The sequence below is a fragment of the Balaenoptera ricei genome, chromosome X (assembly GCF_028023285.1).
Source record: "Balaenoptera ricei isolate mBalRic1 chromosome X, mBalRic1.hap2, whole genome shotgun sequence".
NCBI lineage: Eukaryota > Metazoa > Chordata > Mammalia > Artiodactyla > Balaenopteridae > Balaenoptera > Balaenoptera ricei.
This window is the reverse complement of record NC_082660.1, coordinates 16615234-16635188: the sequence shown is the minus strand read 5'-3', so window position 1 is coordinate 16635188 and position 19955 is coordinate 16615234. Positions and strand designations below refer to the sequence as shown.

At 44.5% G+C, this 19955-nt stretch overlaps 1 protein-coding gene across 6 annotated transcripts in view; it reads left to right on the top strand.

The window, feature by feature from the left end:
• Nucleotides 1-19955, top strand: part of SH3KBP1 (SH3 domain containing kinase binding protein 1) — a 337779-nt gene that overhangs the window by 231295 nt on the left and 86529 nt on the right. For all 6 annotated transcript variants that reach the window (XM_059911028.1, XM_059911030.1, XM_059911025.1 and 3 more), the window contains 2 exons: nucleotides 299-374; nucleotides 15463-15557. In XM_059911028.1, the coding sequence (XP_059767011.1) occupies nucleotides 299-374; nucleotides 15463-15557 (171 nt within the window). The remainder of the gene's footprint in view (nucleotides 1-298; nucleotides 375-15462; nucleotides 15558-19955) is intronic.

Here is a 19955-nt window from a genome sequence, read left to right as displayed (position 1 = left end):
GTTTTCTCTGCTGAAAGTAATCAACCTTCTAATAAGAACCAAGGAAGAATGGGAATAAGAGATACGGAGTGCCTACAAGGATAAAGCCTTTTTAACCTGGTTTTCCCACCTATCTGTCACTGAGGTCCAGGCCTAATGGAAGAATGGCAGCCAATACACAGAGCAGTACCAAAACTTAAGTATGAGGTTTTTAGGACCAGTTGGGAGCATTTCGTCATCATGATCTTGATCCTTTTTATTCCTTTGCTTGATGGAGAGAATCATCTTGATAAGTAAAGATCATCTTTTTTCCCCTTAGACTATTGGCAAGAAGTTACCTCCGACTGCAGCAACTCCAGACTCGTCAAAAACAGAAATGGACAGCAGGACAAAGGGTGAGTTTCCTTATGTATCTGTTTTATGTTTGAAAGCAGTGAAGGGATTTATCATCATTGAAACGCTTTTGAAAAATCCTTACATAATCTTAATGGCTTTTTTAAAGCACATGGGGAAAAAATGCACACAAATATGTTTCATTAGGCTCTACCAGTAGGACGGGCACAAGTTCCTCGATGGAACAAGATGCTTTTTTTAAAAAAAATTTATTTATTTATTTATATGTTTGTTTGTTTGTTTATTTATGGCTGCGTTGCTGTGCGCGGGCTTTCTTTAGTTGTGGCGAGCTGGGGCTACTCTTCATTGCGGTGCGTGGGCTTCTCATTGCAGTGGCTTCTCTTGTTGTGGAGCACGGGCTTTAGGGCATGAGGGCTTCAGTAGTTGTGGCACACGGGCTCAGTAGTTGTGGTGCATGGGCTTAGTTGCTCCGCGGCATGTGGTATCTTCCCGGACCAGGGCTCAAACCCGTGTCTCCTGCATTGGCAGGCGGATTCTTAACCACTGCGCCACCAAGGAAGTCCAAGATGCTTTCTTGCCGTTTGTTTCTCGCCCACGCGCAGAGCCAGGGCTTATCCGTGTATACCCAGAGCAGTTTGCATAGTTCACGAGGCAGGAAGATTCTAGAGGAAGGCAACTCAAGCAATTTAGGGATTCATAGGCCTTCAAGTCAGAGAGGCTTTATCTTTTAGCCTAACCACTCAACAGACATTCCCAAATCTTAACTTTCCTGCCACTCTCCTCAGCACACATCTCTACTTGAATTCCTATAGTTACAAATGTCTTTCTTCCGTTGAGCCGGATATGCTCTTCCTGTAATTTTTACCCATGGGTTCTAGTCTCTGGGTCTATATTGATATTAGCCCATTTTTCTCCTAACAGTCCTTTAAGTATTTGAGGACAGTTGTCTCCCCCAAACCTTCCCACAGGTCAGTATTCCCTGTTCTAGAGTAGCCAGATAAAATACAGGATGCCCAGTTACATTTGAATTTCAGAAAAACAATGAATAATTTTTTTTTGTTTTTAGTATGTCCCATGCAATATCGGCTGTTTATCTGAAATTCAAATGTAACTGGGCATCCTGTGTTTGTATTTGCTAAATCTGGCAACTCTCCAATTCCTTTAGTCATTCTTCCAATAACTGGAACGTTCTGAACGTGCTCTAGTCAGAAATAAGTGCTTCAGTTCCTTCTAGGGATTTTAACTTTTTTTTTTCCAGCTTCAGATTTCCTTAAGAGGATAATGTGGACAGACGACTAATCTAGTTTGGAAAGCCAAAGGTTGAGAGAAGATACATCATACATATGTAACTATGATTAATATAAGAGCAAGCATAGATTTATTCTTTTTGTTGCAGAAAAATATACCAGGAACTCCTTTTGTAGTGCAAAACAGGTAGTTTTGAGAGCAAATAAGGGATACTGCCTTAGGCATTAAAAAATGAATTTATGGGACTTGCCGAGCCCGAAATGGTGGTTTCGATAAATACGTTCATGGATGTTATAGATGCAGCCGCTGGAGCTCTGTCTTAATGTTTAAGGTTCGGATGAGGTTTGCAGGCCTTCAGTCTGTTAATGGTACAGTCAGACTGTGGCTAATAGGCGGGAAGCGCACTAGTCTAATGCTCTGATCCAGCAGTTCTCAAACTCGAGTGTGTCCCAGAATCGCCTGGAGAGCCGGGCCTCACCTCCAGCTTCTGAGTCAGCAGGTCTGGGGTGGGGCCTGAAGTTTTGCTTTTCTAACAAATTCCCAGGTGCTGCTGCTGCTCCTAGTCAAGGGCCCGCCCTTCAGGAAGGGTTCTGAGCTTCTAGATGTTCCCAAAGCCAAACCGGCCCCGCATTTATTCACGCGGGTTGTAGGTTTTGCATGCTAAACCGACCTTTAGACACTAAAACCTTCAAGATTCTTGAAGCGGCCTGAAATTTTTTTTTCAAGAATTCACAGTTAAACCACTTCTGATAACACTTCCTCTTGTTGGACAGTAGCCGATCCTTCCTTCCATTCAACTGCTCATTCTGTAGTTCTGGCTGTTGACAAGTTTATAAATGATCCAGGTTATTAGGCAAGTTTGCTGGGATGGGTGGAGTGGGGGATGGGCAGGAGAAGGGGAAGACACATCAAACCTCCAAGGTGATTGGAACGGAGTCCCTAGGGCAGTCTGTCCTCGTGACATGTGACAACCAGTGGCCTCCACCAACCTCACTCTTGTTTGCGGAAATAATAATCTGAGAAACAGAGAAATTTTTTTAATGGAAAAGAGTTTCAAGAGAAGTGAAAGAGAAATTCCCTATAGGTTGTTCCTCTCTCTGCAGAGTAAATAGAACCTTGGATGACCGGTGAGTTGCTTTTGGGGGAAACTAAGCAGGGGGAACCTGAGTGTCCCTTGTAAGGTTGTGGCACCAAACAGGACAGTCTGCAGGGCATGCTTAAGTGACTAATCAATCCTCAGGCCTCAAGAACTGACCTTAGGATAAGAGCACATCCGTGATATATTTTTTTTACCCTCTGTGATGTCTGCGGGCAGGAGACTCAAGTCTTTTTTGGCAGGGTTAGGTGGTGTGGGTGGAAGGTGTTTTAGAGCAGAGCTGGCCAGTAGAAATACTATGTGAACCACATACAAGATTTTACATTTTCTGGTAGCCACATTAAAAACCAGAAAAGAAACAGGTTTAAAAAAAAAAGGAAAGAAGCAGGTGAACTTAATTTAAATATATTTTATTTAACTCAGTATATCCAAAATATTATCCCTTCAACATGTAACCCATATAAAATTATTAAATGGGATATTTTCATTCTCTTTTCATATGAGTCTTCACAATCCAGCGTGTATTTTCCACGTATGCCACATCTCAACTTGGCCTAGCCACATTTTGAGTGCCCAATAGCCACATGTGCCTAGGGGGCCACCATATTGAACAGCATAGTTCGAAAGTAATTCTGGGATCTAAGATGGGCTTCCTGGGCCTGGATTTTAACACAGTTCATCACGCTCAGCTCCCTTGAGCATGTGGGAGGATCCTGAGTCTAGCCCAAGCCTTGTTCACGCCTACAAGTATCTATTAACTACGTCCATCTCTAGATGCATCACAGAGCGGGGGTGAGTTGTTAATAAAGAGTGGTTTTACAGGGCTGGGTGGTGTGTTTTGGCTAAGAGTTAGGAAGTACAGATTCTAGGACTAGCTCTCTTATTAGCTAGCTGTGTGACCTTGGGTAGATAATTTTATTTCTCTGGCCTTGTGCTCTTCGTGGTCTGCACTGTCTGTGAAGTCCGAGGGTTGTACTAGAGTGAAGCCCTCAGGTTTCTCCCAGCATCTTCACTCTCTGATTCAATTCCGAAAGCTTTACAATTCAGAGTGAAAGCTTTCTGCATTCAAAGAATTGAACAGCCGATGGGAGAGACAAAAGGAAGATGCGAACAACTGAGTTAGGAATATGAGAAGATGTCATTTGGCAAAGATGCCATGGATATAAATATGTGTGTAAGGGGGTGGTAGGTCGGGAAGAATTATCACTGTCAGTGAAGACTTGAGAGATGTTTATTGACAGGCGTGTTTCACGGACCCAGAGTAAGAACTGCTGCAGTTTAATCTCACCCCTCACACACTCTCTGGCTTTCATTGTAAAGAGCAAATTCTGGGGTAATGGTTCTCCCATGATTTCCACGAGGCACCCTAGTTCACTAGAAAGCCCCTTCCATTTGGAACCTTTCGCTGCTTCTGGATTTTGATGCAGCACCCAAGTTCAGGTGGAAGGACAGAGAGTGCTGACCCACTTTTAGAAATGACTCGGAGCTTGGGAACAACACAGCCTCCTTCCTTCTGGATGGAAGTCACACCCGTAAAGAAACTTGCCCAGCGGTACAGAGGAGAGAAGCCCCTTCCCGCATAGCTCTCTCCTTAGCGCGCTCAAATACAAGCTCACATCACGAGTAAGTTATGATGATTCAAAAAATGTTCATGTGGATTGATATCTTCTGAGAGAAAGTGAAACTCAGCTGATCAGGATTTATTTAAACAACTAACATCATCTCCCCTCCCCCAGTGAAGCTTTTATGATACTGAAATTCATCAGAAATGTGGGCTGGGGAGCAGATTGCCGTAATTTTCATAACAAGAGGAAAACTGTTTAAGTATTCATAAATGAAGTGCTCTGAGGTATTTCCAACGCCCCACACCTGGAGTTTCCCTCTTTCTTACTACAGTTGATGCAGATGATTTGTGGCCTCGGTGGGATAGAGAAATAGCCCAGAGAAATGATTATTTAGCGTCTTCTTGAACAAACAGTTCAGTCTTAGAGATGCAGAGGACCAGTTGAGCAGGTGGGTTAGGGAAAAAATAGTCCCTGACAGAATTTGTACAAAGGCAGGTCAGGCTTCTGAATAAATGATGGCTGTGGGGCAAAGGCTAAACTTTCTCTGTTTCACCTCCCCTCACGTTATCACCAGACACTTGTACCACCTTTCTGATCACTTTGTCCCTTGACTTGCTTCTTAGGAGTTGTCCCTTGTGATGGTGACACATAGTGCCTTGTGGCTGTCATTGGTCCCTCGCGGAGGGGGCTGTGTCTTCTACCTGACATCCCCACCATCCAGTCCGGGAAAGTGCCATGGACTCAGTGGGCACTGGCAACAGTGGTGGTTGGGCAGATGGAGAATTAGAAATGGTTTCAATTTACCAGGCTCTATATCTAACAGAGTCTTGTAAAAGCAGCGTAGTAGCCACGGGTCTCCTTTCCCAAGTTCACAGTCACCGGGAAGAAAAGAACACATTTGTTGACCCTCGAGCTTATTTCGGATTTCTGGAGGGTCGGCAGTGGTTGCTCTGTGGGGCTTGACAGACCCTTGTTCTTTCTAGCCACTGCCCCAGCCCAGTCAGCCCAAGAGCACCAGGGACAAACTAGTCTAGTCTGACAAAGTCAAGTTTATGGGCTCATTGCAACGAGGAGACTGCCCAGGAGGACCTGTGGAGCATCACACCAAACAAGACAAAACTCTGAGCAGTTACAGATTTGGAGGACAAATGGAAGTGAGTGAAATATAAACGAAGCAGCAGTGTTTTGATAGGCCCCAAGCAAAACAGGGCTGTGTGAGTCGGGCCACATCAGGTCTGGTCTGTGAGCTGGACCCAGGTCCTGTTTCTTTGGGAACCACCAAGTTAAGATAGACGTGCAGGGCTGTGTCCAGAACCCCTTACATGAGGCCCTGCACTTGTGTGGGGAATCAAGGCTTCTTCTCTGTGTCACAGTGACTTGTTTCTTTCAGCCAAGGGTGAAACATTTCATTCTTACTAATACAGTATAAAAAAGCAAAGTTTCTGATAGTCTGTGGTCTTAGAGGACAGAGTTTCTCAGAGAGTAAGAAAGCAGTCGTCACTCAGAGAAGGGGTTGTTAGGACCCTTTCCAGCTGTAGTGTGTGTGCTTGGGAGAAATACTATTTCCGGTTCATTTTGCAGCTGGCTCTATCTGCGTTTGTGTCCGCATTTGCAGATTTTTACTTTCTCAGTCTGAGCTAATTTTTGCCTTGTCACCACATGTTTGAATAGGAGAAAAAAGGGTCGACTCCCTTATGTTGGGATTTTTCTCAGCCTTACCTGGGAACTCTTTTAATCTATTTTGCCAGGATAGGTGTTTTTTGCTCACTTATCTTCTCCAAAGCTCACTCACCCTCAGACCTGGGAATTTGGGCACATCCAATATGAAACATGTTTCCTACCCAGCCCTTTAGCGCCTCCCACGCCTGTTATGTACTAAAGCCCCCAGGCTCGGTGTCTCAGGTCCCCCTCTGTCCCTAGGGTGCACCTTTCATCGAGTGCCCCCAGCACAGACCTTGCTGTCTAGATTCAGAGTGGGGGGTCCTTCTGCGAGGGTGCCCAGCCTACCCATGCTGCAGATGACCTGGATTTCAAATACAGCCCGCTTGGAGGAAAAAAGTGAACTCCCCTTCTACTCTCCTGGTGGATTTCCTTCCTCCCAAAGACTCAGCGCTTCTCCTCATCTGAGCAGGAGAAGGTGCCATTGAGACAAGCCATGATCTACTCCATACTAGAGAACAGAAAAGCTTCCCTTGCTTGTCAGATTTTGATTTCTTTAAAAACAAATTGTTTTCTCTTTTTTAAGTGAGAGAATAGAAAGTGGCATAACTCATAGCTGTAAAATAATTTGAAAGTCATATTCCCAGCAACATCCAAGACCAGAGGGGTCACAGTCAGCTTTTTCGTGGAGGAAGGCGTTTTGTGAAGACCGGAGTTGACAATGTAGTGACGAATGCATTGTGTTTTGTTTCCCTGTCTGAGTTTAGGTAGAGACCAGGCTTTCTCCACATTGGCCCTATTAACATTTGGACCAGATCATTCTTTGCTGGGGTGCTGTCCTGTGTCCATTGTAGGATGTTTAACAGCTTCCTGGCCTCTACCCACTAGATGTCAATTATACTTATTACCGCCTCCCCCCAGGTTGTGACAACCATAAATGTCTCCAGGCATTGCCAGTGTCTCCTGGGAAGCCAAGTCACGCCAGTTGCGAGCCACTGGTGTAGACTGTCGTACGCCCCAGGAGGGCACTCCTACATCTGTGCTGCCGGGCGCACACTGGGCACTCAGTTAATACTTATTGAACAAATGTATTCATCTCACCCCTCCCCGCGAGCCCTGCGTCCTGAGACTGACGCAGAGCTGCGGTTCTCACTTAAATCTCTCATACGGCACACACAGCCTCGGCACTGCCGCCACGCTGGCCCACCCTCCAGGTGCCCACGGTTGTTTTGCTCCTTCCTGGCATTGACATTTTGCTAATACCCATGGCTAGATCAGTGTGGTCCCCAGACCAGCAGCGTCAGCATCCCCTGGGGACTTGTTAGAGATGCAAATCCCCAGGCCCTGCTCCAGCCCTGTGGAATCGGAAACCCTGGGGTTTCTGTTTTTACTCGTCCTCCACCTGATGCCAATGCCCACTCAAGCATGAGGACCCCTAACCTAGACTCGTGTTTCTTAAGCATCCCTGCTGATGAGAATCCCCCGGGGTTGGGGGACGTGGTGCTGGTTTAGCTGCTGGATTCCTGGTCCCACCTCAGACCTGGGGACTGGAATCCCTAGGGAAGGGATCTGGGAAGGCATAGAAGAAACAGGTGCCCTACATCATTCCTGTCATCGGGAATGGTTGAGAAACACCCCTCCTCCTCCTCCTCCTCTGGTCAAAGTCCTAGAACATTGTCCAGGCCGGGGCCAGTGCCATTTTGCTCTTCCCAGAAGGGACCCTGAGACTCTCCTGTGGGAAGTAAAGTTTCCCCATTTCTGAATCTCTGAGGCTTGAAGCCAAACACATCACTCTCATTCTCTCCTCACTGCTGCCTAGTCCAGAGCTCTGTGTATACATGCCTTATTTCCTCTCCTTGATTATAAGCTCCCTGAGAACCAGAAAACTAGTCTTATTTAACTTATTCTCTTTTCCCCAGAACATGATAGAAGTCAACACCCTTACTGCAATTCCAAAATACAAAAAACTCCCGAAAACCAAAAGGTTTTATCACTCCTTGGGTGATAAAACTTGTCCTGGACTAATGCGCATCTAGGTATAGTCTTTATTTATCCCACTTGGGGTGACGAATCATCCATTTGCTGCAAAATTTTAATGTATTTGATGGTTGGGTGCAGCCCCAGACTCCAGCTGGGGATGTTACATATTATATGGCATGTGCAATGTATTTCCTTTCTAAAATCTGAAAAATTCTGTCCCCAGGGCTTCTGGGTAAGGGCTTATGAACCAGTAGTGTCTCAGATAATATTTGTCAGTTTAATGAAAGAATTTTCAGATTTTGATGTTGGTGAAAGTAGACACCACTGAGCTTGATGTGTTTGTTCTAGTGTCCCAAAGGAAAAGAAAATTTTCAATTCCAGGCATGACCTGGTACTTTCCATCCCTGCTGAAAGCTCTGGAAGGCTTCCTACCAGACTTTGTGACACATGGGGTTTTGATCTTCATGTCCTAAATTGAGCCCAGAGAATTGTTCTAAATTTAATGTTATTTTCTTGGTGTGTGTTTATATGTTCTCTTTGCTGATATGTTTATTCTGTTTCTTCTGCTTTTTTTTTTTTTAAGGTGAGGGTATTTTCTTAAGTTTGTTTGTTTGTTTTTTGTATGAATAGATTATAAAGCCAGCTGAAGGGTGTCATCAGATGTGGTCATGTGATTTCAATTCTGTGAACAATCTGTTGTTTTTTTTTTTTAATTGTTTTATTAATTAATTAATTTATTTTTATTTTTGGCTGTGTTGGGTCTTCTTTTCTGTGCGAGGGCTTTCTCCACTTGTGGCAAGTGGGGGCCACTCTTCATCGCGGTGCGCGGGCCTCTCACCATCGTGGCCTCTCTTGTTGCGGAGCACAGGCTCCAGACGCGCAGGCTCAGTAGTTGTGGCTCACGGGCCCAGTTGCTCCGTGGCATGTGGGATCTTCCCAGACCAGGGCTCGAACCCGTGCCCCCTGCATTAGCAAGCAGATTCTCAACCACTGCGCCACCAGGGAAGCCCCAACAATCTTTTTTTAATCTCATGTAAATTTCTAGAAATTTAGAGATTGACATAATGGGTTTTTTGGGTTTTGTTTTTTTGGGGTTTTTTTTTGGAGGTAGTGTGAATTATGAGTGGACTTCTTGGCGTATCTTAAAATTGGAATGCCAGGGCTTCCCTGGTGGCGCAGTGGTTGAGAATCTGCCTGCCAATGCAGGGGACACGGGTTCGAGCCCTGGTCTGGGAGGATCCCACATACTGCGGAGCAACTAGGCCCGTGAGCCACAACTACTGAGCCTGCGTGTCTGGAGCCTGTGCTCCGCAACAAGAGAGGCCGCGATAGTGAGAGGCCCGCGCACCGCGATGAAGAGTGGCCCCCGCTTGCCGCAGCTAGAGAAAGCCCTTGCACAGAAACGAAGACCCAACTCAGCCAAAAATAAAAAATAAATAAATAATAAAAATAAAGGAATTCCTTTAAAAAAAAAAAAAAAAAAATTGGAATGCCAATCATCACTTAGTAAGGGGCTCTTGATTGGGAACTGGGCAAGAGATTCAGGGTCCTTGACCCTTCTGATATTGTACACCACATTTTCTCTGTACCTTTGAATGTGTCTATGTTTTTGTTTTCCTTTTTCTGGAAAGACAGAGTCATTGCTTTTTTATCAGATTCTTAAGGGACTCTAAGACAAAAAAGCTTAAGAACTGACTTAAGGTTTCAGTCTTATGCTAATTTATTAGTATTTTTAAATCTTTCTAAAGAAAAAATAGAGGCAAAATCATCTTAATTACTGAATAAATTGTGCCTTTATTTCTTTATGTGTGTGTGTGTATTCATTCCTATTTGATCTTGGACTAATTAAATCCATCTAATTGATGAATAGATGGAAAATGCCTGCCTCCAAAAATTAACTTCAGTCCTTTCCTCTCTATCTCTGTCTGCTATTCATTTAAAATTTATAATCTTCCCATGTTCAAAAAGGATTTGGAATTATACTCTTCTTTCAAGACATATCAAATGCCTCCTCTTTTGTGATCTCTCTCCTGCATGCAGTCTTGCCTTTCTCTGAAGCACCATGACAATATTCAGTCATAGTGAGCTGATGCTTATTCGTGTACTTGTCTTTTCTTACTGTCGTTCTTCTCCCCTCGCCTTTCTCCAGGCATTAGGTTGTCACTTCCGTACGAGGGTGGGAGGGCGTGGTTGGACTGACCTGTATGTCACAGGCCCAGGAACTGACAATATCTTTTTCATGGTGGTGACTCAATAAATGTTTGAATTAAAGTAGGCAACATCTTCGTTCCATATACTACAAAGTTAAAATCGTATTTTCAGAGTTCATAAACTTTTTTGTATTTGAATTTTTTTTTTTGAGTATCTTAAAACCATTGGAACATCCAAACCAACATAATGTTCTTATTTTCCAGTACTGCTGAATTAGGGCCCGAATGCCTCAGAAGTAAAAACAAATTCTTATTTTCAAATATATCATAATAACTTAAAATGTGAGACGAAGGGTTGCCATATTTGGTCAGGAATGTTCTGAGTTACGGTGCTCATGACTAGAGCTGTGAACTGTCAGAGCTGGCGAGGACGTAGGTATAGCCCAGTGTGCTCCTTGACGCCTCCAGCATTTCACTGGGATGTTTCTGGGGACCTGGGTGGGAGATGGACCAGCCCCACTCTCTAATTTAACCAGACAGCTCTGTTTTTAGTTATTTTATACTGGAGTTCTGGAATAAGTTTAACTTTGCTGAAGGTGTCCTGCTAAAGTTAACCAAACTCTCCTCTTGGCGCTCCTTGGCCGGCCTCACTTTTACACGTGAGGACATGAGGTCCAGAGCTACGGTGTGATTGCCTCAGGTTGTGTGCTTGGGAAAGACCAGGGGGGACCAAACCCAGTCTTGACTATCCTGACTTCTAGCCCAGAATCTTCTCTTCCTACTTTGCTATCCCACAGATTTTCCTCTACTTTTTAGGTGTTGCTAGAGGATGATCAAGAAACATTGAGTGGGAGCTGTGTCAGGTTCTGGGGATACAAAGAGGGGCGAGGTATGGTATGGGAACCTGCTTTGCAGAGAGAGGTAGTTGATGGTAGCCACTGGCACCTTTATCTCCTCCTTTTATCTAAAATTGGTGCTTTATAGATAGTTTTGTGTCTAAGGCCTCACATATAAAACAGCAGAGCTACATGGTGGAAGTGTTCTAAAACTGGGTTATGGTGATGGCCACACAAGTATATAAATGTATTAAAACTCTTCAAACTGTACAACTAAAATATGTGAATTTTATAGTATATAAATCATACATCATTAAAGCTGTTTTTTTAAAAAGACAGAGGGACACCTACCCTCCTTTAGCTTATAGGAAAACTGTGGGCATAAAACAAAATGGCCCCGTGAAACATTTTAAAGGCATGTTGGCACTTTCTTGTAAATGTTTTCTATGTTGGTTACAAGTCAATTCCATAGTCATTTACGAACCTCCTACTAGGAGACCAGGTCTTAAGGTAGCAAGGGAAGAGTTGGGGGAAAAGGGAATGACAAAGATACATTGCAAGAAGGTTTGGTGGGGGAGGCAGATTATAGTGAAGTGTTTCAGAGGAGGTTACTGGAAGTGTCCTCTTTCTTCTACTGAGTTCCTTCATGTCAGGGAACCTTCTGCTTTGAGTGATAAATACCTACCTGACCACAAAGTAATGATAAGCAATAGAGCTATATAGTAAGTCAGATAACAGGAGATCCAGAGACAGGTGCCCTGAAGTTGGTTAATTCAACAGACATCTCAACAATGTCAGGACTTAGGGTCACCTCCTCTTTGATTTTTTTGGCTTTCCTTTCATGGGTGAAATGTGGCTGCAACAGCACCAAATTGTGTACTATCTTCCAACAAGGATGAAACAGTGTTAAAAGCAAAAAGGTAGGGGCAACTATTTTCCTCGTGTATCTTTTTTTATCTGGGAACAAAATCTAACCGCCCCCCACCAGCACATTTCCTCTCACGTCTCATTGGCTGGAAGTGGATCACATGCTCACCCCTCAACCAATCACCAACAAAGGGGAGAGAAATTAATATTATTTGCCTAAGAAGACCTAAATTTGCCCTTTCTCCAAAGAAGACATACAGATGGCCAACAGGCACATGAAAAGATGCTCAGTATCACTAATTATTAGAGAAATGCAAATCAAAACTACAATGAGGTATCACCTCACACCAGTCAGAATGGCCATCATTAAAAAGCCTGCAAATAATAAATGCTGGAGAGGGTGCAGAGAAAAGGGAACCCTCCTACACTGTTGGTGGGAATGTAAATTGGTGCAGCCACTATGGAGAACAGTATGGGGGTTCCTTAAAACACTAAAAGTAGAGTTACCGTATGATCCTGCAATCTCACTCTTGGGCATATATCAGAAGAAAACTCTTAATTCGAAAAGATACATGTGCCCCAATGTTCATAGCAGCACTATTTACAATAGCCAAGACATGGAAACAACCTAAGTGTCCATCGACAGACGAATGGATAAAGAAGATGTGGTACATATATATACATATATACAATGGAATATTACTCAGCCATAAAAGGGATGAAATAATGCCATTTGCAGCAACATGGATGGACCTAGAGATTGTCATATTAAGTGAAGTAAATGAGACAAAGACAAATATGATATCACCTATATGTGGAATCTAAAAAATGGTACAAATGAACTTATTTACAAAACAGAAATAGACTCACAGACATAGAAAACAAACCTATGGTTGCGAAAGGGGATGGTGGGGGGTGGGGGAGATAAATTGGGAGTTTGGGATTAACATATACACCCTACTACATAGATAATCAACAAGGGCCTACTGTATAGCACAGGGAACTATGTTCAATATCTTGTAATAACCTATATGGGAAAAGAATCTGAAAAAGAATGTGTGTGTGTGTGTGTGTGTGTGTGTGTGTGTGTGTGTGTGTACCTGAATCACTTTGCTGTCTACCTGAAACTACCATAACATTGTAAATTAACTATACTTCAATTTTTAAAATGATTATAAAAAATATTTGCCTAGACATACTTGAGTCATCCCTAAGGCTGTGGGAGTGTTCCCCGTTCCTGAGTATAATGCCTGAGCAAATTAGGATTCTATGAACTGGGAAGGGGATGGGGAATGGTGGCCGGGAAGTTAACCAACAATGTCTACCACACTTAATTGACTTTTTTTTAAAACATCTTTATTGGAGTATAATTGCTTTACAATGGTGTGTTAGTTTCTGCTGTATAACAGAGTGAATCAGTTATACATATACATATATCCGCATATCCCCTCTGTCTTGCATCTCCCTCCCACCCTCCCTATCCCACCCCTCTAGGTGGTCACAAAGCACCGAGCTGATCTCCCTGTGCTATGTGGCTGCTTCCCGCTAGCTAGCTATTTTACATTTGGTAGTGTATATATGTCCATGCCACTCTCTCACTTCGTCCCAGCTTACCCTTCCCCCCTCCCCGTGTCCTCAAGTCCATTCTCTATGTAATTGACTTTTTTTGATGGAAAGGAATAAAAACATGACTTGTACCTCTTCTTTGTTGGCCACGGATGTCTTATCTTCTGTGTAAAACGTTTCCATGATTTTGATCCAACAAATTATTCTTAAAGCCAGGACTCTGCAGGGCAGTTCTTCAATAATACTGTATTTATTTCAGTGTTGCTGTAAGTTTTGAGGTTGGGTAGTCATATTTCACTAGCACAGTCAGTAGGAAAATTGGTAAGGAGCTGTCATTATCCAATTTAAAGATGCTTAACTTTTTCCCTCCCTTTAGAACATTTGGGCCAATTCAGAATTTGGGAGGTTTGCTGTAACGAATTTAAGAGATATGGAACTATGTGGGCTTAGGAATATATGGGCGGATTGGTATTGATGGGATTTAGAACTAGTGCCTCTTAGCATGAATTAAGGAGCAAAAGGCATCAGCTTCCCAGAGTACCTAAGACAGAAGGTTTCCAGCACTAGGATAGGGGGTGTAACTGATATCTTCAAACCGTTGGACAGAAAGCAAAAGCATCTGTAAACAAAGTAAGTCCCTCTCTTTCCCTCTCCCCTTTCCTCCCTCCTCCCCTTCCTATTCTCTGTCATATCCCAACACTAGACCACAGTGTGTCTGTATTATAGACTTTTTATTGTGTTGATTTTATATATCACTCTCTTTGATTGATGTGACATTAACCATAATAAAAAGAACCACACATTTTCGTGATAAAAATTGTACTCGGGGCACTGTAATTGATACTTATGTATATAGCTCTAGGCTGTAATCTGTCTGCAGGAATTGGCCTAATCGTTGGGCAATATTTAAGGCCATTCAAAGCCATTAGCATTGTTGACTTTGATGCACACTAATAAATACCTCTCCCGGTAGATACTAATTCTCTTGAATTTTTCTTTCCACCTTCTGTCCTGTGTCATTAAACCTGTTTTCTAAGTCTTAATTTCCCAAATACCTTACAAATGTTTTCAGTGTCTTCTAAACAGGTGCTTTTGTGTAAATAGAGAAGGTTTTAATATCAGGTAGACTTTCAGAAGCATATAATTCAGGGCATATTTGAATGGATTTTGAGTGGCCTTAGTGTTTTTCTCTGTTTGGTAAAAGCTGCTGCATTTCCTTGCTGATGAACAGTCGTAGGTTCCTGAGTAGGCAGGTTCCCACAGAGAGACCATGGGACATATTTGAAAAGTTCGCCCCCCCAACACGTGTGCGAAGAGCATTTGGTCAGTATTTGTTGGCCATTTGTGGTTGACACATGTTCACATACAACTCCATTGACATCTGGCTCTTAGGATGGACCGTAATGGAGTCTTTCTCATTGTTTTGAGTGCCATGTCAGCTTTGCAGCATACAGCAGGTACCCTGTTTCTGATTCAGTGATGTGTGGAAGAAGACAGTGAGGGCAAAACTTAAGCTTTTTGCTCTTTGTAGATTATGTCTACTTATGCATTCACCTGAAGAATATATAAAATGGTATGTAAATGCCGCAGAGCGGCTGGGCCCGCGAGCCACAACTACTGAGCCTGCGCTCTAGAGCCTGCGCTCCGCAACAAGAGAGGCCGCGACAGTGAGAGGCCTGCGTACCGCGATGAAGAGTGGCCCCCTCTCACCGCAACTAGAGAAAGCCCTCGCACAGAAACGAAGACCCAACACAGCCAAAAATAAATATAAAAATAAATTTTAAAAAAATGACCTAAAGAAGAAATACATGGCGAATATCTAAAAAAAAAAAAAAAGGTATGTAAAATAAAGAGTATTCAAAAATGCACATTTATTTTCTGAGACCAAGGAAACCTTTTTTGCTTTTCTGCCTGAGAGAAGCAAAGCAGTCAATCGCTTTCATGATGTCACATGATTTTTGAGGGAAAAATGAGAATAAATATGCATGAACCAAAAATGAGCAATCTTGGGTAGTTTTCTGAGGGTGACCCTTCTTTCTTTAGGCAGTAGTTGTGTTCTCTCTGTTAAGCGTGCTTTTCTCTGAAGTTAATGTAACATCTCCTTCTGGGCCAGCTCATTAGATAAAGCATTTTAAAGGTGGTGTTTTCTTTTCTTCTTACAGCCAAGGATTACTGCAAAGTAATATTTCCATATGAGGCACAGAACGACGATGAATTGACAATCAAAGAAGGAGATATAGTCACTCTCATCAATAAGGTAAACAAAGGTTCCCTCCTGCCTTCTAAACTACGAACCGCTTTGAGGTCTTGACTGGATAGTACGCGCTTATATTTTAACCCTTGAAGCACTTAATTTTCATCATCCTGCATTCCCAAGGAAGAATCTTACATCTTTCAATCAGGCTAAGCCAAATGTAGCCAGGTAAATGAATGAACTTGAAACTCCAGTAGATTCCATTTGCCTTGGAGCCGGCTGCAGATGTGCGCGGCCCTGTCCCAGGAGGGCTAACCCGGAAGGTGGAAGGCGGCCTGCTTGGTCAGAGAGCCCGCCCTCCGCAGCGGCCCTGGCTGCAAAGCTCTGTGCCATGAGGTATCCAAGGAGGGGCTTTCAAAAGGCAAGGTCATACCTCACAGGCAGAAAAGGCTTAAAGAATGTTTACTGTACAGATCAAAGACAGGTAGCGTGCCTGAGAGAATTTTACCCATCTTGCTGAGGCTGAGAAGCTCGGATGATTTTATTATCACTACAGGCAGCGATTTTAGACTACATCTGTGTGAAGTGACACAGCTTAACAGGGCCTGGACCATGTGCTGTGTATGCTTTCATGCAGTGGTACTCACCAAGTGGGTGGTTGAAAGATCCATTATTTAAGTAATTCCTGGAATATATGGCCTTTTCTCTGAAGTATAGGGTTTTTGTGATGGTTGAATACGACGAAAAGCTGAGCAGTCTTTAGGATGTATAAGGTGCTTTTAGTCTTGTATCCAGGTAAGTGGCAAGCAATGTGGAATTCCCTTAGCACGGGCAGGCGTGACTGGGGGATCATGTGGCTGCCTGGGTTCATGCGGGGCTGGACAGCATTGGCAGGGTGGAGGGTGCAGGGAAAGGGGAGAGAGAACAGGGGCTTAGGGTGGGAGGCAGGCCCTGGGTCCTGCTGTCTCTGGCCATTACTGAGAGGCAAGGGACCATGGTGTTGCCCGTCCCCCATCCCCCGTCCCCGAGTGTGTCCATAAGTGATTGGTAGGATTTCCCTTTATGACCTTATAATCAAGGACAGTTACCTTTAAGAAATGGCTATGGAGATTGTGTGTTTTGAGAGCCTGAACCATAGATGCCAGGGAATGCATGACCCCAGAGGTTAAGGAGCTTGCCAAAGGTCAGATTATTTTAGGGAGAAAGCTTGGCGCTCTCACCCTCTCCATCGAAAGTGGTGTGCTGGACAATGCTAGGGCGCCTTTCTGGGCTAGCAAACTATTCCCTGCTTTGCTGATGGCCCCAGAACTCATCCATCTTTTCACCTGTAAAATATTCTCCCATGAACTTGTTTCAATACATCTCTGTAGGTGTCGAATGTGGCCGGAGGAAATCAGAGGAGGGGAAGCGTTGCCCTTCTCGTTCTTTTCAGCCGAGGAGGCAAAGCGGTTGTTTCTTTGCCACCCTTCCCCTTGTCCTGCGGGCGGGCCTCCTCCGGGATGCTTTCCTAGGCACGGTGCATTTCCTATCTTAAATCAGACCCTTAACCAAATACATGAAATGACTGTGAAGCACGATACAAATACTCTGATAACTGGCACAGAGACTTGGTTCTACTACCACAGGGGAAGGGGTAGAGCACTTTTCCCCGTGATGACATAGTGACCAGAGGATTAAACAACTGCCACTCTTTGTAATGGGGGGGCTCACTTTCCTGTTTTTGTTTGGGGGGGCACCCTCTTTTCAGTTGAAAACCAGATGTACAATAACATTTACTAAGGTTTGAGGGAAAGAAAAGCCCACCATGGATGGTGTCTTGTCTGAACACATCTATTTCTACCTTAACATCTTATATTCCAGTCCTTGTCATTTGATTATATACGATGAGAACACGTTCATTCTGATGATTTCATTCCTCCCTCCCAGCCTGACATCCAGTCCAATAAAAGGAATTGAAGTTTTCTAAAGAGCTTATTTAGTCAGAGAGGGACTCTCTCCTGGTCCTGTCTACACGGCAGGGAGAAAGGAACCGGGCGGCGGTGGAAGGCTGCTTTCAGGAGTGTCCTGAGGGTTGCATCTGATTTCCCCGGCTCCACAGCTGAATGTATTTAGAAGCAGTTGGGCCTGTGAAGCAGCTTGCAGATGTTACAATTACACTTGCAAAACGAGCACTTGGCATCCCCCCTGTCCCCTTGGTCCCTTGTCCTGGCTCGCACACTAATTGTGCTCCTCAGGCCAGAGCGCCCGGGTGGGTCATTTTGACACTTGCTCCTCCTGGTCTCACCCTGCCCTCACCCCCAAGCCCAGCAGCGCCAGCCCCCGAGGATCCTGCCTTCCTGCCTCCCTGCCACTTCTGTCCCTGGCAGAGCCAGGCCCTGGTCTGCACCTCCAGGGCCCCCTCCCTCCTCCTTTCTCCAGCACCTTCCACAGAGCATGCTCCAGAGGAGAGCCCTGGGCTGACCAATAGAGGCGTGCTTTCCCCAGCTCGTTTCCACCTGCTGCATCCCTATCACCCTAGCCCCTGCCTTTTATCATCCCATAACAGCCTCTGCTCGTGTAACCTCTCTGTTCCAGCGAAGGGCTTTGGTAACTTTCTCTCCTTCACTGTAAGATCGGGCTAGATATCCGGCCACGTGGTCTGGCCACAGTCTGACTTCCTGGCCTTGTTCACGTTGCTGTTCTCCACGAACTCTCCCAGGCTGTCCCCTTCTTACCACTGCCTCCTCCCTAACTTGACCCAGACCATGTTCCCGATACCCAGGATGCCTCTGCTTACCCACGTAGCTGGTTTTCAATAGCTAATAGTACAACCAGTCTTAATTCATGCTGCGTCATGTGCTTGGGCCCATTTTGAGCTTGTTCCTTAAAAAAAAGTCCCTTAGGCTCTATCATTTTGTTTTTATTATTGTTTTATATGATCTGTGAAATCAGGTCTCTTGTACTCCTTGTACTTCTGCAGATTTTGACTTCCATTCTCATAAAATATCTGCCAGCCTTGATCTAGCATTCCAGTTTGTTGGAACCATCATGTTAAAATGACAAGTGCCATGTGGGCTGCCAGCTCAGAGACACCAGGGTTTGAGTCCCAGCTCCACCGTTCCTAGCTGTGTGTCCTTGGGCATGTCACTTAACCCCTCTGAGACTCAGTTTCCTCAGCCCTAAAGCCGACTTCACAGGGCAGCCGTGAGGATGTACTAAGATGCTGTGTATAAGTGCCTCTCGCAGGGAGGGGTCCATCAGTGGTACCTGTAATCCTAGGAGTTGTCAGTTCATCTCTGCTCTTTCTCTGACCTCAGAAATGGGAATGCAAGGGCTCTTGTGGCTGGGCCCAGTTTGTAGCTGGGGCTGGAATGCCGTGATATAAAGTAGATAACAGTGGTAAAATCATATATACCTAAAATAGGTAAGAATTTGCAGTGGGTAAGAATTCGCAATGGGTGAGATTTCAGCAAGAATTTGGAAAGAAAACATGCCATAAATATTTTGCCTGCTGAAGGTGAGAAGGATGGAATCTGAGTCTGTCAAACCCTGCTTTATAGAAAAGTCTTACTCTTGCTCTGAGTTTAGGTATCGCCCAGAAGTTCATTTAGATGACTGTGTGCTTTTCATATTGCAGAGTGAATAGTTTTGCCACAATTTGTTTAATATGCACTTTGATATGCCTCTTTATTGTATTATGAGTTGAGATGAAATAGCTCTTCTCTAAATTTGATGGCTTTTGCTGTGGACGTTCTTGATTTACCCCAAATTCTGGTGGTGGTTTCATTTTATAGTCAGTTAAGGTGGTTTCCCTTTGCCCTGCTTTTATGAGCTGTGGCAGGAGTCACAGGGCAGACGTTGCCCTCATTTTTAGCCCTAGATTGTCACTTCGTATAGCTTTCTAGAAAATGAGTCATACACCTTTAGTGGGTGCCTATACGCCCTCCTCGATTCCTGAAATAATGCGCAAAGGCCCGAACTATTTGTGTGTGTCCCTGGAAACTAGGATGAAATGTGGCAACCCGAATGGTTTCTTTTTTAGTTTATTTATAAAATAGAATTCTTGTGGATTTGGGAACATGTCCACGGGTGCAGAACACACCTGTGTTTAGCATTTATTTCCAGTCACTCAAAAATAGCTCCTTCGTCTGTGTTCCTGCCGCCCCCATCCCTGCCTTCCTGATTTGTGCTCAGAGCATGGTTGAAAGGGTTCAGAAGCCTCTGGGTCTGGTTTCCAACCCGAGAAGCTCCCTGGAGAAGGACTGAGAGCAGCCTGGTGGGGTCAGGCGAGGCTCTACTGTGAAGCACGCGCCTTGCCCTGACCACTGCCGCTTGGGGCAGGGCGGGCCCAGCTGTGGAGAGGGGCGATGCCCCTGCCCTTGGCCAACAGCCTCCTGGCCTCAGAGCAATGGCCCTTTCCTCCCAGCCCCCGGTAACCTAGGAGGAAGGGCTTCTCATGTGACCCCTCTGTAAACAAAGATC